Here is a 17049-nt window from a genome sequence, read left to right as displayed (position 1 = left end):
GGTTGAATTGATTAGGCCCATTGACAATTAAACCAGTTTATAGTTGCTATTGCGTGTCTGCTGCTGAAACCCTCATCCATGCTTTTGTTACCTCTAGACTTGACTATTCCAATGCTCTCCTGGCCAGCCTCCATAAACTTGAGCTCATCCAAAACTCATACCTTCTATGTTAAACACTTTTTCTTCTCTTCAGAAGATTTTGTTTAGCAATTTGAAATTTTATTAGTAAGGATTTAAGTGACAAAAACACAATTATGGGAAGATACAGCTTACCGCACTCCCACCCCGAACCATTAGCGGTTCTCCCTTGGTGCTGATCACAATAAGTCAGAGGACACGCTGTTTTATAAGGGCAAGAGCATTTTACTGTGTATATTCTGCTGGTAAAGTGCAATGGTGTGCATATCTGGTGTATTCTTTTAAGGCTACAAGTTGTAATTGCTGTGCTTTCTCAACAACCTGCATTCATATAACGCCTTTAACGTATTAACACCTCCCAAGAAGCGTAATTGGACAAAAAATATTGACACCAGGCCAAAGAAGGAGACATTAGGACAGGTGACCAAAAGCTTGGTCAAAGAAGTAGGTTTACAGGAGTGTCTTAAAGGAGGAGAGAGAGGCTGAGAGGTTTAGGGAAGAAATTCCATAGCTTAGGACAGCTGAAGGCACAGCCGCCAATGGTAGGGTGAATGAAGTCAGGGATGTAAAAGAGGCCAGAATTGGAAGAATGCAGAGTTCTGGGATGGTTATGGGGCTGTTGGAGGTTAGAGATAGGGAGGGACAAGGCCATGGAGGGATTTTAACACTAGGCTGTGAATTTTAAATTTGAGACTTTGGTGGACTGGGAGCCAATGTAGGTCACGAGCAAAGGTGTGATGGGTGAATGGAACTGGGAGTGAGTTCGGTTATGGACAACAGAATTTTGGATGAGCACAAGTTTATGGAGGATGGAAAATGGGAGTCTGGCCAGGAGAGCATTGGAATAGTAGAGTCTGGAGTAGCAAAAGCATGGACAAGGGTTTCAGCAGCAGATGGGCTGAGGCAGGGGCAGAGACGGGTGATATTATTGAGGTGGAAGTAAGTGATGTTGGTGAAGGAGAGGATACATGATCGGAAGCTCAGCTCATGGTCAAATAGGACGCCGAGGTTGTGAACAGTCTGGTTTAGCCTCGGATTGTGGCCAAGGAGGGGGATGGAATCGGTGGTTAGGTAATGGAGTTTGTGGCGGGGGCAAAAGACTATTCTCAAGGTAATTAGAGGCTGATAAGCCAGTTGGATCCTCGGGTCAAACAGGTTGGAAATGTTTTTTCTGTTGCTAGACAACTTTGTTTATTTGAAATGTCTAGGTTATTTATTTTAAGATTGGATCTGAAACAAAATGTGATGTCTGGTCAGACATGCACTAGATGCAAAACGTTCACTTAAAGACTAGCAAGTCTCTCGTGGCCCCTAAATTGCAGAAGTGACGTTGTATGTAGTTGTGCCCTTGTTTAACTAATTTGAGTATTATAACACATAGTTGAAATTATAATGTTGAATAGTTTACTGTAACTTCAGCCATTATTTGTATATCACAGTAATAATAATTGGTTTTAATTGCTAGTTGGCCTAAGATTTTTTTTATTTTAAATGTCTTATATAACTTACATCAAATTTTGGATGCTGGAGAACAAGGCTAGTATTGGGCCTTATTCTAAAGTAGCCCTTTTGCATGGTGCATACCCAGCTGGAAACCCAATAAGTTAACATATAGGCTTATTTCTGAATATGGATGTGTAGACATTCTGACTTTTGAGATCCTAATGTATTACCTGGAAATAATCAAGTTTCTGATTTTTTTTTTTTGTTTACTTTTTAAGCTTTCTTTGGAGATGGGGAAAATTTCTGTTGAAGGTGTAGGAGAGGTTCAGGAATATATAGATATCTGTGACTATGCAGTTGGACTGTCTCGAATGTTTGGAGGGCCTCTGCTACCATCTGAACGTAAGTGAAGTAACATTCCAGCTCTTAATGCTGCTATGAATGCCTGTTGTATTGTTTTGTTTTTTGAACTTGGTAAATACAGTTATATAAAAGCTGCAGTTGAGATTACAGAGTAAGCTATTTACCCAAGAGAAACAGAAATAATCTCAGACATACAACAAAGACTTGAGTAGTAAATATTTCACCCCAGTTACATTTTAAAAATTTCTATTTTATGGTAACCGGTGTGTTTGATGTCAGCAGATCAAGTGTTTGGATTATTGCCTGGGGATGTCTTTTACCTCCCCTCTGATGTTGACACGGCCATTCTTGTATCTGATTGTGGTCCAAGGTTGCTAAACATTTGAATACACGTATCCAGCATGGTTTGCGGGTAACAATTGCGCTGTTATTACACTATCTTCCTGGCTGGAATGTTGGCACATGAAAAGTGGCAATATTTGCACGAATTGAGGCAACTGCAAATGATGTTTCACTAGATTAATTAAGACTGCATTAACTGACACTTTGGTGACATATTGTAGCTTTTGTAACCACTCACAATCTGTAAATGTGCCTTAATAAACAACCCACTGCTGCTATGATCAGTAATTCCTTCAAACAGTGTGAATACATCCACACTCAGACCATGCCAGGCACTAAATTTAAATATTTACTTATATGACTGTGGTCAACAGAATGGATTTCCTATGCTGTAAGCAATTGGCTAAGGAGCTCTTAGATGAAACTTCTTTCAACATTAATTTGCTACTACTAGTGGTCATCGGTGGCCGTAGTATTCCTTCATATGGGTTTCACTCTGTACTCTGGAAACTCTAAGTTTAGTATTCTGGTTCACTTAACATAATATTTTTCAGAGATCAGTGCACTTTCTCGTCCTATCCCTTAATCTGTTCACTCTTCAGAAATATATTTAATTGTGTCTTGACCCTTTCTTAAAATTCTCAATCATCGTTTAATCCAGCATTAAATTGGCAGTCTTGAGCAGAAGGTGACAAGTATGAATTTGGTAGAGGTGCATGAAGAGAAATTCATGGTGCAGTGGACTCGAACAGTTGGAGTGGAATGTACTCTACATCAGGCTGTGCTATACCTAATGTGGGACTATTTGATGCTGAAACTAAGTGTCAAAAACTCTGACATCCCTCACCTTGTGTACACAAACATTTTGTTTAACTCTATGCAGGTAGATAATGACTATAGGGTAGAATTTCCATGAGGTTTCTCCCGATCTCCCACCATAACTTCAACAGAAGATTGGCAGAAATCCCAGAGAAATGAAGTAAATGATGGGAGATGGGGAAAACCTCCCATGAAATTCTACCCCATACATTTATGATGTGGGGATTATTTGAAGAAATCAAGAATGTATTTAATTGACACTTGACCTCCATAAACTCTTTCCAAGGTCCCGGACATGCTCTAATTGAAAAATGGAATCCACTCGGTCTAGTAGGAATCATCACTGCATTTAACTTTCCAGTGGCTGTTTATGGCTGGAATAATGCCCTTGCACTTGTCTGTGGAAACTGTTGCCTTTGGTGAGTTATTTTGTAGAGATGTGGACTGAGCTGCATTCATCTTGCTTTTCACACTAATGCATTTATCTCAATTATGAAAATGTATGTTTAGTTTGTATAACTTGATGATTTATGGAAGTTTGCTCAGGGGATGTGATAGAGCAGTGGGTTAGATTCTTGACCTTTCCAATACAGCCAAAAGTGATGGGCTCATTGGCTGAAATTGTTTTTCCCTCCATCTCTCCATTTTGCTGGCTATAAGGGCTCTGTGCAGTCCAGTTCCTAGTGGGATACATTGAAGCCCACAGCAATGCTTAGTGTGTGGAACGATAATTCACGTAGAGTGGGAGGGGATTGGATGAAGTAATGGAAGGTTAACCCTGCAATTGACCTGGAAATGCTTGATGCTGCTACTGAGTCCAAGTGTGTGTTGCATTGCAAGAGAACATGTCCCCCACTACTGACTTGCCTTTTTAAAAAAATTATTCTTAGGATATTTGCGATGCTGGCAAGGCTCATCCCCAGTTGTTGTGATTGCTATTACAACTGAGTGGCTTGGTAGGTCACTTCAGAAGGCATTTAAAATTCAGCCATGTTGTGCGTGGCTGGAGTCATGTGTAGGTCAGATCAGCTGAGGGTAGCAGACTCCCTTTCCTAAAGGAGAACAATCCGGCAGCTTTCGTGGTCTTTTTTCTGATACCTGCAAATGATCAGATTTATTGATATCAATTTCAGAACTGAATTCAATAAACTTGGTAATTTGTGAGCCAACACTAGAAAATTGACTAATGTAAAAAATAGTCACTGGCAATTTAGAGATGAATAGTAAATGTACCCTTACTAGTGTCGCCATATCTGAGAACAAATTTTTTTTAAAAGAGTAACTAGTTGAACCTTTTTTGTTTTGATTTTTTTTTCTTGATTTTGAAAGTACATGCGTTGTATATGTTTTGATTTCTCTTTCTCTAAAACTCTTACTCAGTCAGGCCACTCCATGTAATTTATGAAATAAGCAATGAATCCTGTCTGGTTTGCCCTACACATAGTGATAGTGACATACAGCGCACCAGTTCTCATTCCAGCAAGGCACATTTCCATAGTTATTGTTAGTATGATTTTGCTTGTGTATTAATATTGTTATCTTATAATCTTTCAAGGTCTATCCCCAAGCTTTGAACCAACTTTTGCCACAATTCCACCTGCTCCACTTTGTACCATAACTTTGCAACCCAAATGCTCAGCTTTGTCACATTCCTGTCTCTTAGTCCACAAGCTTATAAGATGTCTTCCAACCAGATCTTGATGCTGATCTCTAAGAAAACTGTACTTCGGTTCCAGCATTAGCTTTCAACTTTGATTTGGTCACTTCACGTTGCACATCTTGTCATAACTATCGAAATATTACTCTTCTAGCCCCAGTTCTAGTATTTTACTTCTAATCTGCTAATAGCGACACAACAGTCACAACAAAAGAAGAAGCCAGAAAATATTGCTCACAAATGCAAAATTCTAAAACTGAGTTTTAAACCTGTAGAAACCAGTCGATAAATGGGGGACGAATGCCTCTGGGCCGGATCAGTACTTAGTTTTCTTTTGGCAATTGAAGTTTGTCATATATAATGTATTTTGTAACGAAAATAGGATGCAGTGGGTTCAAAATTTGCAATGTCAACTACAGTTAGCTTTGAAAAGTAAACTCACAGCAGTCAGACTTGGCAATGCTCATCTCTTTTGAGCCAGCCTTTTCCTTGGTTCTGGAATCAGTAATGCTGGCTGCAAAAAAGATTGTATACACCTGTCAATTGTATACACCTGTCAATGCTCATGAAGGTAACCTATCCCTGAAATGATCCGAGCCTGAATGTTATAGGACTGCAATGCCACTGCGGAAGTCACAGTGAAAACATAAGAAATAAGAGCAGGAGTAGGCCATATGGCCCCTCGAGCCTGCTCCGCCATCCAATAAGATCATGGCTGATCTTCGACCTCAACTCCACTTTCTGCCCGATCCCCATATCCCTTGATTTCCCCGAGAGTCCAAATATCTATCCATTTCAGCCTTGGACATACTCAATGACTCAGCATCCACAGCCCTCTGGGGTAGAGAATTGCAAAGATTCACAACATTACGATGTTGCAGGAATTTAAAATGGTTCTTGAAATGAATGGCAATCCAAATGTACTCAGATTTATACTGTTCCTATACCCCCTCCATCCCTTTAATGTGATGATAAAGCTGAGATTGGGAACTCAGCAGAGAAAGGTAATAAACAATTTTCCCAAGTTAACCATGGTTTGTACCATCCTTAATTATCAGCATTTCTTTGTGGTTGTAATAAGTGCATAGTGGTTATGTTACTGGACTAGTAATCCAGAGGCCTGGACTAATAATCCGGAGTCATGAGTTCAAATCCTGCCACGGCAGCTGGGGAATTTAAATTCAATTAATTACATTCAATTAATTAAGTAAAATCTGGAATTAAAATACTAGTATCAGTAATAATGGCCATGAAACAACCGGATTGTCGTAAAAACCCATCTGGTTCACTAATATCCTTTAGGGAGAGAAACCTGCCGTCCTTACCCAATTTGGCCTATATGTGACTCCAGACCCACAGCAATGTGGTTGATTCTTAATTGTCCTCTGAAATGGCCTAGCAAGCCACTCAGTTGTAAAATCTCGCTAAATAAAGTCACAATAAGAATAAAACCAGACGGACCACCCGGCATCGGACCACTAGGCACCGGACACGACAAAGGCAAAACACCAAGCCCAGTCGACCCTGCGAAGTCCTCCTCACAAACATCTGGGGACTTGTGCTAAAATTGGGAGAGCTGTCCCACAGACGAGTCAAGCAACGACCTGACATAGCAACACTCACAGAATCATACCTTTCAGCCAACGTCCCAGACTCTTCCATCACCATCCCTGGGTATGTCCTGTCCCACCGGCAGGACAGACCGACCAGAGGTCACGGTACAGTGATATACAGTCAGGAGGGAGTGGCCCTGGGAGTCCTCAACATTGATTCCAGACCCCATGAAATCTCATGGCATCAGGTCAAACATGGACAAGGAAACCTCCTGCTGATTACCACCTACCGCCCTCCCTCAGCTGATGAATCAGTCCTCCTCCATGTTGAACACCACTTGGAGGAAGCTCTGAGGGTAGCAAGGGCACAGAATGTACTCTGGGTGGGGGACTTCAATGTCCGTCACCAAGAGTGGCTCTGTAGCACTACTACTGACCGAGCTGGCCGAGTCTTGAAGGACATAACTGCCAGACTGGGTGAGCGAACCAACACGAGGGAAAAACTTATTTGACCTCGTCCTCACCAATCTACCTGTCACATATGCATCTGTCCATGACAGTATTTGGTAGGAGTGACCACTGCACAGTCCTCGTGAAGACGAAGTCTCGTCTTCACACTGAGGACACCATCCAACGTGTTGTGTGGCACTACCACCGTGCTAAATGGGATAGATTCAGAACAGATCTAGCAGCTGAAAACTGGGCATCCATGAGGCACTGTGGGCCATCAGCAGCAGCAGAATTATATTCCAGCACAATCTGTAACCTCATGGCCCGGCATATTCCTCACTCTGCCACTATCAACGAGCCAGGGGTTCAACCCTGGTTCAATGAGGAGTGTAGAAGAGCATGCCAGGAGCAGCACCAGGCGTACCTAAAAATGAGGTGCCAACCTGGTGAAGCTACAACTCAGGACTACGTGCATGCTAAACAGCGGAAGCAACATGCTATAGACAGAGCTAAGCGATTCCACAACCAACGGATCAGATCAAAGCTTTGCAGTCCTGCCACATCCAGTCGTGAATGGTGGTGGACAATTAAACAACTAACGGGAGGAGGCTCTGCAAACATCCCCATCCTCAATGACGGCGGAGTCCAGCACGTGAGCGCAAAAGACAAGGCTGAAGCGTTTGCAACCATCTTCAGCCAGAAGTGTTGAGTGGATGAACCATCTCGGCCTCCTCACGATATCCCTACCATTACAGAAGCCAGTCTTCAGCCAATTCGATTCACTCCACGTGACATCAAGAAATGGCTGAGTGCACTGGATACAGCAAAGGCTATGGGCCCCGACAACATCCCGGCTGGAGTACTGAAGACTTGTGCTCCAGAACTAGCTGCACCTCTAGCCAAGCTGTTCCAGTACAGCTACAACACTGGCATCTACCCGACAATGTGGAAAATTGCCCAGGTATGTCCTGTCCATAAAAAGCAGGACAAATCCAATCCGGCCAATTACCGCCCTATCAGTCTACTCTCCATCATCACCAAAGTGATGGAAGGTGTCGTCGACAGTGCTATCAAGCGGCACTTACTCACCAATAACTTGCTCACTGATGCTCAGTTTGGGTTCCGCCAGGACCTCATTACAGCCTTGGTCCAAACATGGACAAAAGAGCTGAATTCCAGAGGTGAGGTGAGAGTGACTGCCCTTGACATCAAGGCAGCATTTGACCGAGTGTGGCACAAAGGAGCCCTAGTAAAATTGAAGTCAATGGGAATCGGGGAAAACTCTCCAGTGGCTGGAATCATACCTAGCACAAAGGAAGATGGTAGCGGTTGTTTGAGGCCAATCATCTCAGCCCCAGGGCATTGCTGCAGGAGTTCCTCAGGGCAGTGTCCTCGGCCCAACCATCTTCAGCTGCTTCATCAATGACCTTCCCTCCATCATAAGGTCAGAAATGGGGATGTTTGCTGATGATTGCACAGTGTTCTGTTCCATTCGCAACCCCTCAAATAATGAAGCAGTCCGAGCCTGCATGCAGCAAGACCTGGACAACATCCAGGCTTGGGCTCATAATTGGCAAGTAACATTCACGCCAGACAAGTGCCGGGCAATGACCATCTCCAACAAGAGAGAATCTAACCACCTCCCCTTGACATTCAACGGCATCACCATTGCCAAATCCCCCACTCATCAACATCCTGGGGGTCACCATTGACCTGAAACTTAACTGGACCAGCCATAGAAATACTGTGGCTACAAGAGCAGGTCAGAGGCTGGGTGTTCTGCGGCGAGTGACTCACCTCCTGACTCCCCAAAGCCTTTCCACCATCTACAAGGCACAAGTCAGGAGTGTGATGGAATACTCTCCACTTGCCTGGATGAGTGCAGTTCCAACAACACTCAAGAAGCTCAACACCATCCAGGACAAAGCAGCCCGCTTGATTGGCACCCCGTCCACCACCCTAAACATTCAGTCCCTTCACCACCGGCGCACAGTGGCTGCAGTGTGTACCATCCACAGGATGCGCTGCAACAACTCGCCAAGGCTTCTTCGACAGCACCTCCCAAACCCGCGACCTCTACCACCTAGAAGGACAAGAGCAGCAGGCACATGGGAACAACACCACCTGCACATTCCCCTTCAATTCACACACCATCCCGATTTGAAAATATATCGCCGTTCCTTCACCGTCGCTGGGTCAAAATCCTGGAACTCCCTTCCTAACAGCACTGTGGGAGAACCGTCACCACACGGACTGCAGCGGTTCAAGAAGGTGGCTCACCACCACCTTCTCAAGGGCAATTAGGGATGGGCAATAAATGCCGGCCTCGCCAGCGGCGCCCACATCCCATGAACGAATAAATAAATTAGGAATTTTTATACATATGTATTTTATGTTCACAGGAAAGGAGCTCCGACAACTCCTCTAACTAGTGTAGCAGTTACACGGTAAGTTTATTTTTCTACTGACCATTATAGTTTTACTGTTGTCAAACAGGGATAGGTTACTATTACCTGAACAAGTACAATCGTTTAATATGTAATTTGACCCTTTTTATAAATACTTGATGATAAGGTTCCACATAAGAGACTGTTAATAAAAATGAGAGTGCATGAAATTGGAGGCAACCTATTGACATGGGAAGGGAATCGGTTAGGAGGTATCCTGCCAGCCAACTCCTCTACCCACCGTTTGGTTTAGGTGGAGGCCATCTGCTCTGTTTTGGCTCCTCCTATTCCAAAAGGTATCCCACTGGTTGAGGAACCAAAACTCTGATTCTTTATACCAATGCCTTAGCCATGCATTTTCTGCTTAATTACTGCCTGTCTCTCTTCACTAGCATGTGGCATGGGTAGTATTTCAGAAAATTCTACACTTTATGTCCTTCTCTTAAGCCTCCTTCCTAATATCTTAAATTTAGCTTGAAGGATCTCTGATCTACATCTACATATATTATTCATTCCTACATGGATGACAACAATTGGTTCTTCACCTGCTCCCTCTAGCATTTTGTCAACCTGGGATGTGGGATCTTCGACCCATACAACCAGGAGGCAACATACCATTCATTTTTCTGGGTCCAGTTTACACAGAATTCTATCTGTAAACTGAATAATCAAATCCCCTAATGCCACAACCTCTCTGCTACTCTTTCTCAAAGTTCCTCCTTCCATGACAGGCTACTGGATTGAGAATAACTGCTCCTACCCGCTACCCAATTTAGGGAATTCCTTATTTTGTGTGATTCTTGGACACTGGATGAATAGTCAAGCAAAGAAAGTCACCTTCACTCAAGGTAGTTTTGTTAATCAAAAGTAATTATTTAATGATATCATTCATACAAGCATTCATGAAGCAAAATCAAACCATACATATGACTTTCCTCTATAAAATCCCATTATACACTTAATAATTTGCAATGTTATTATGTAATAACTTAGCATTTCATATACATCAGGCAAATCATTGCTACATGTACAGCCTTTAAACCAAGGCTTTTGCTCATTGGGTCTGAAGGTTAATCAGCTCTTCAGTACTTGAGGTCCTCTTCTTGCGTGATGTTCAACTGCAGTGTGTTCCTTGTGATTGCTGGGTGGTGAAGAAGAGACTCTTCTCTCAAAGTTGTCTTTTTGCCATTTTTTTACCAATAGGACGTTGGATTGGGGAGGGTCATTCTTTTTGTCCAGTCGTTCTCTGTTGCTATGCCTCAATCATTAACGTACTTCAGTGATTGATAGTTTAGGCTTTGATCATGTAACTGGAGGCCCTTTGATGTAGAAAAGACCATGGGTTCGATTTTCAAATGGCAGCAGGTGGGTCAATGGGCGTGCGGCAAACCCGGATCAGAAAATCACACCGTTCCCCACAGGTCACTGCCGATAGGAACTGCAATGCCAAGGGAGAGGGGGAAGGGAAAGAGAGAGAGAGAGAGACATGTCATCCGGCGCTGCGAGAGTGGGGGTGTGGGGAAACAAAGATGGGGGAAGGGGGACATCTGACATTTTTTGGGGGGGTAGAGACCTCGGAGAGACATCGGGGGGAGGGGGAGTCATCGGAGCAAGGGGGGTGCAGGTGAGATCGTTTCAAAGGTAGGTTTTCTTTTTACATTGTGAAATGTTATTTTATTTCATTTATGTACTTTATTTTTGACTGATCCGGCCCTTCCGCCTGGTTTTACCAGGCGTGAATCGGAAGCCGTGGGAAAGCCGCTCAGGTAAGTTGAAAATCATTCCAACTACCTAATATGTAACAAATAAAGCACCTTAAGTACCTCAGTGAGGTACATTTGCTGCTTTAAATATCATCCCGTCAGCTTTAATTGCCGCCGGGGCTTCTGGATTCCAGAACTCCGCGCGCGCACAGATGTGTCTGTGTGAGACGCGGAAGTCGGTGGGTTGGAGCCAGGTTCCTTACCTGCTCTGGATTTTACCAATTTTTGCTGTCCCCAACGCACCTGAAGTTTCACTTGAAAATCGAGCCCCATGTGATTGAACGATGGATTGTAAAAGGCCCCTTATATTTCTATGCCCAGACATTCTTAATGGTCCTTGCGTCTCCAATTTTGATTGCTTCAGTGGCTTCAAATCCATTCCTTACACCATTTGACCATAAGCTGGGTGCAATTCTATTTGATGCTTTACAAATCCCAGTTCTTTTGAACAGATTACCAGATAGGAATGAGAGGCCCATGCCTTTTTTCACCTCTATCATTGCTTTCCTGATCTGAAGCCTTTGATGTATGTCCTTGTTGCCTTTTCTTACATTACCCCCTGCTGTGTTGAAAAGCTTGTGCTTCCAAATGCCAATGTGTTTTGAAAGCCTCACAACGCTTTGAGCTCAAAATTATCTAGCTTATTTATTTAATAATCTAGATATCTATTCGCAGTACAATGCCTTCAATCCCGAAACTCATTCTTCTCCAATGCCATCAGCATCAGCGAGGGGAAAAACAGGATTTGCGAGAACACAGTTTATCACATTACTGTGTTTGCAGGTTTTCAAATGCCTTTGTTTAAAGGGGGTACAGTTAACCCTTTCCTTCAAATGTCTTTTTTGAAGGGGTTTTGAACCCCACACTGACCACGACTTTTAATCCCCTTTCTAACAGAGCCAACACCCTCCTCCTCCAGGTACTGGGGTCTCTTCTACTCTGCCAGCATGGTCTTCTCCAATACCTCATCTATGAAAACTTCTCCCTCCCTCCCTAATATTTTGATGCATGGCCAGTCGTTCATTAAGGCCGATCACTTCAGCCTTCAGTGCATCGATCAGCTTACAGTTGGTTGTTGCATATTAAACCCTCCAGAATCTGGGCCTGGAACACAAACACTTCACTACTTCTACAATGCACAAGGTATTTCATTCTTGTGCAACTTTAGTGTTCTAAGCTTTGAGTATTTAAAAAAAAAAATAAGCTTAAGGAGAATAAAAAGAACAAATACAAACAAACCCTTCAATAAATTTCTTGAATTCCCCCTTTTTTTTCTTTATTTCATAGTCATAGAAATTTATGGCACAGAAGGGGAGGCCATTTGGCCCATAGTGTCTGTGCTGGCTGAAAAAGAGCAACCCATCCTAATCCCTCTTTGCAGTTTTTGGTCCGTAGCCTTGTAGGTTATGGCACCTAAGGTGCTTATTGAAGTACCCTTTAAATGTGATGAGGGTTTCTGCCTCTACCACCCTTTCAGGCAGTGAGTTCCAGACCCCCACCACTCTTTGGTGAAAAAATTTCTCCTCAACTCCCCTCTAATCCTTCTACCAATCACTTTAAATCTATGCCCCCTGGTTATTGACCTTTCTGCTAAGGGAAATAGGTCCTTCCTATCCACTCTGTCTAGGCCCCTCATAATTTTATAGACCTCAATTAAATCTCCCTTCTGCCATCTCCATTCCAAAGAAAACAACCCCCAGCCTATCCAGTCTTTCCTCATAACTAAATTTTTCAGTCCTGGCAACATCCACGTAAATCTTCTCTGTACTCTCTCCTAGTGCAGTCACATCTTTCCTGTAATGTGGTGACCAGAACTGTACGCAGTACTCAAGCTGTGGCCTAATCGGTGTTTTGTACAGTTCTAGCATAACCTCCCTGCTCTTATATTCTATGCCTCGGCTAATAAAGGAAAGCATGCCTTTTTAACTACCTTATCTACCTGTCCTGCTACCTTCAGGACCTTTATTTGCTTTTGTCCCTCGGTTAATTTACTTAGCACGTCCTTCCCCCTCTGCACCTAATTCCCATTTTCGAAACCTCACTCTGTTCCCAGCTCACTCTGCTGTGCTCATAAGTATTGCCCTATACATATCTTTCATACACATCTCTTTCAACTGGTCCATCAGCTCCCAACCACACATTGTCTAATTAACACCTGATCTACTTATAGTTAACTGCCAAATTACAAATTATTCAAGTTAAAAACTAAGCTTAAATTTCAGTTTGTTTGAGTTTTAAAAAATACACTTTCCGTACTACCTACCCATAGTTCCTCTTCTGTACATCACTAAATTCCCATTCAATCAAATTCCCGTTTTAGAAGACCTCACTCTGTTCTCAGATCATCCATTAGCAGCTCACTCTGCTGTGCTCTCTGATCCATATTTATGTAAATATGATTGTATTTTCTTGAACTCCACTTCTGTGTGTTTTTAATAATAATAAAAACATTCCCATAAGCTGCAGGAAGAAAATTCAATTTTTATCGATGCCCTTTATCCTGAAGTTGTGTCTATTAAAATACAGCCTTTCCCTACTGCCTTTAGCCCTTTTGCTTTATCTAATTTTAAAATTGGAACGTTTATAAACTTCAAGTTGTTATAATTTCTTATTTCTCTTTGCAGAATTGTTGCTCAGGTTTTAGAAGATAACAAATTACCTGGAGCCATTTGTTCCCTAACATGTGGTGGTGCTGACATTGGGTAAGTGAAGAAAGAGTAATGACAACAGGCAAATGCTGCAGTTCATGCTCTTGAAATATATTAGGTCACCATCTGGGGAGGGGTGTGTATCAGTAATTGCTGTACTCACCAGTGCAATAATACTTGAGGAAAAAAAATGTTTACAAAAGCTTGTTGTAACTGGTCACATATGCAAGTTTTTCAGTGAACTAATGATGGAAGTACTTACTAAAAATTGAGTTTAGAATGATGAATTGTTACGGTAAAATGTGTTCTGTCCTTATAACCCTGAATGTTTGACTTAACATACGTTGTAACTAATCTCATATAAATGAACAGAAATGTGTGGTTTTCCCCACAATAAAAATCTGTCGTCTATGAAGTAAAAGAATTATAAAATTAACCAGAAGATACCATTTTGAATGTAAAATTCAAACATATTGTGGGAGCTCATGATCCTGGATCCCTTAGGAATACCTATGCTAATACATGCCACAGAGGAATTGTCATTTGGAAGGAGTGTGCACAATGTTAAATGTGCTGGCCACTACCCTGGTTACATCGATCCACTTGGCATTGGTTTACTGCAGTACAATTCTGGTCAAATGGGGTTCACTTTAGCCTGCCTTCACTTTTTTAATACTTAGAATTAGGGAAGTTTTAGCACAACAACTACGTTCCTCCCCCCTCCCCCACGTTCACCACCGGGTGGGATGAAAATCTGAGCTACCTCTCCCTGCTGAGCTAGTTTGCCTGCCACTGCTCCCCCTCCCCCATTGCCCCCTCCTCCTCCTTCCATCTATCCTCCTCCTCCTTTTCCCCTTCCCCTCCCCCATCTTGGTCCTGTTATCACCCTGCCTTCTAACCTGTTTGACCTGAATTGTCTTGGCTTCCTGTATTCGACTAGTGTTTTGAAAACTATCTACATTGCTGAAATGGATTAATAAAAGTTAATGTTAACACAGTATCTCTGTTTCTTTCCAAGACGTAACAAGGTAATAAATATCTGCATAAACATTGATGAATCAATGTAATTTTCCATTACTGCCAGGTGAATCGTCTTTTTTTCGGAAAACCCATCCCTGTATTAACTCCTATGTCACAATGTAATTTAAGACTGCAGTTCTAAATGCATCTCCTCACAATTCCACAACACAGTGGTGATGAGAAGACCTTTGCTGAATGTTTTCTATATTTTATGCCATTCTTCACACTCCAAATTCATTGTTGTAGTTTGGAGCACCTATTGCTTTCTACCAGTGGGATTCATGCTTTGAAATTGTGACATCACATCCATTTTGAGGATTGATATGAATTGACATTTTCTTAAAAGTAGGTGTATAAAATGGACACTTGGTGGAAGTTGATAACTGCAATTCAGTCTTGGCATTCTACTGAGGTTTATAACTAAATTATTATTGTATTATCCAAATTACTCAATAGAATTGTAGTGTAATAACTTTCCTCTGCGTCATCCATTATTGATTTGAATTAATCTACAGTTTATAATAAAGCAGGACTATTGCAAAATCCTGTTGGTATTGTGATTTTTAAAAAAAACCTGGCTTTCCTCATTTGATTAATTAAAGTTACCTGGTGCCAGCTTTTCCATGAGTTTATTCTGAGTATTCTAGAAGGGAATTGATATTCTGAAGCTGTTTTTGATTGGCTTTCAGGGCTGCAATGAGCAAAGACGAGCGAATAAACCTCCTGTCTTTTACTGGTAGCACGAATGTGGGAAAACAAGTATCGTTAGTGGTTCAAGAGCGATTTGGTAAGTGGTTGTGATGATGAGAGGCAAACAGTGAAGCTTGTACATTTTTCGAGTACATATGAATCTGATAATGTTAAAATAAATTGTGGTTGAAAATTGGTTGGCTGTCCATGACTAACTGTTCTGCGAAAATTGATTACAATTAGTTTTTTTTCTCCCCCTTTCCACTTTTAGGGCGACAACTTCTGGAGCTTGGCGGCAACAATGCCATCATTGGTAATGTATTGTTTTGATGAAGTGTAATCTTTCTACACAAGGCCATATTTTCAGATTGGAGGAATATCTTCTGTTTGTATTTGTTTGACTGTGTAAGGCAAAGAAACAAAACACACAGACTAGGATTCCTTTCCCATCTCATCAAAGATATTTGGTGGTATTTTCTTCCTCACTAGAAGTAAAGTTAGGAACTTGGACAAATATGTACAGATAACTATACAAGCTGAGGACTTGAGTTTGGTGCACAATAGTGAAATTTCATAAAACTATGTTTATATGCAAAGGGTTTTAAAATCCCTAGCGGAACATTGTTTTAATCCTGAGCAGGTATAAAGAATGTTAGGTCCGCTGTCTAGCATAGTCAAGCAAACTAGTCTTAAGGTAGTCTAGAATGAAGCACTGCTAAAACAGAACTGTTTCTAAATCAATTATATTGGACGTGATTTATAAAATGTAATTCTCCTTTGTTGAGATTTTTGATGGTACAGTATCATTGATGTGATATACAAGCAGGACGTCATTGCAAGCTCGTGATTATAAAAATGTATAGTTTGTGTTCCTGATGTCAAAATTGCGACATGACCATTTCAAATTAAACTGGTCAGCCATTCACCACATTCTTCTACAAAAGCAAGACATTGCAGCTGTTATCAGTTACACATGTGCTGTCACACAGATGAGCCATTCAACCCCTTGTGCCTGATCTACCATTCAATTAGATTACGGCTGATCTGTATTTTAACTCCATTTACCTGCCTTGGTTCTGAACCCTTAATACCCTTGCCTAACAAAAATCTTATCAATATCAGTTTTGAAATTTTAAGTTGACCTAGCTTCAACAACTTTTTGGGAGTTCCAAATTTCCACTACCCTTTTGTAAAGAAGTGCTTCCTGACATCACCACTGAACGGCCTAGCCTGGTAAAATATTTCTGTTTTAGTTCAATTTGTCTTCAGACATCGCCATTAAGCCATTTTATTTTCATTTTACCATGCATCCTCCTTTTAATCCGAGAGACATGCATAGTTTCCTTGTATAAAAATATGGTTTTAAAAGCCTTCCATTTGTCATCTGAACTGCAATTATCTCTACATAGCCTCCTCCCTTAACCCAACTTATTCAAATCCTCTCTCATCCTTGCAAAATTAGCTTTCCTAAAATCTGGGACTAGCATTAAATTATCTGCAGCGGTAACTTGGATAATCAACTTAAATCTGTTAATGTTATGATCAGATGTTCCCCAGTACAGAGATCCAGTACCATCTTGGGATCACTATTGAAGATTAACATGAGAAATAGAAACAGGAGTAGGCCTGCTCGTGCCTGCTCCGCCGTTCAATAAGATCATGGCTGATCTTCGACCTCAACTCCACTTTCCCGCCCAATCCTCATATCCCTTGATT

At 41.8% G+C, this 17049-nt stretch overlaps 1 protein-coding gene across 1 annotated transcript in view; it reads left to right on the top strand.

Annotated features, from left to right (window-relative positions):
- The window catches only part of aldh7a1 (aldehyde dehydrogenase 7 family, member A1), a 54783-nt gene that overhangs the window by 14707 nt on the left and 23027 nt on the right, over positions 1 to 17049 (top strand). The window contains exons 5-10 of the mRNA XM_067983054.1: positions 1860 to 1983; positions 3392 to 3524; positions 9168 to 9212; positions 13600 to 13677; positions 15333 to 15430; positions 15605 to 15646. Of these exons, the coding sequence (XP_067839155.1) occupies positions 1860 to 1983; positions 3392 to 3524; positions 9168 to 9212; positions 13600 to 13677; positions 15333 to 15430; positions 15605 to 15646 (520 nt within the window). The remainder of the gene's footprint in view (positions 1 to 1859; positions 1984 to 3391; positions 3525 to 9167; positions 9213 to 13599; positions 13678 to 15332; positions 15431 to 15604; positions 15647 to 17049) is intronic.

The sequence above is a fragment of the Heptranchias perlo genome, chromosome 4, assembly GCF_035084215.1.
Source record: "Heptranchias perlo isolate sHepPer1 chromosome 4, sHepPer1.hap1, whole genome shotgun sequence".
Taxonomy (NCBI): Eukaryota; Metazoa; Chordata; class Chondrichthyes; order Hexanchiformes; family Hexanchidae; genus Heptranchias; species Heptranchias perlo.
Note: the sequence above shows the minus strand (reverse complement) of the source record. Positions and strands in the feature narration are given on the sequence as shown.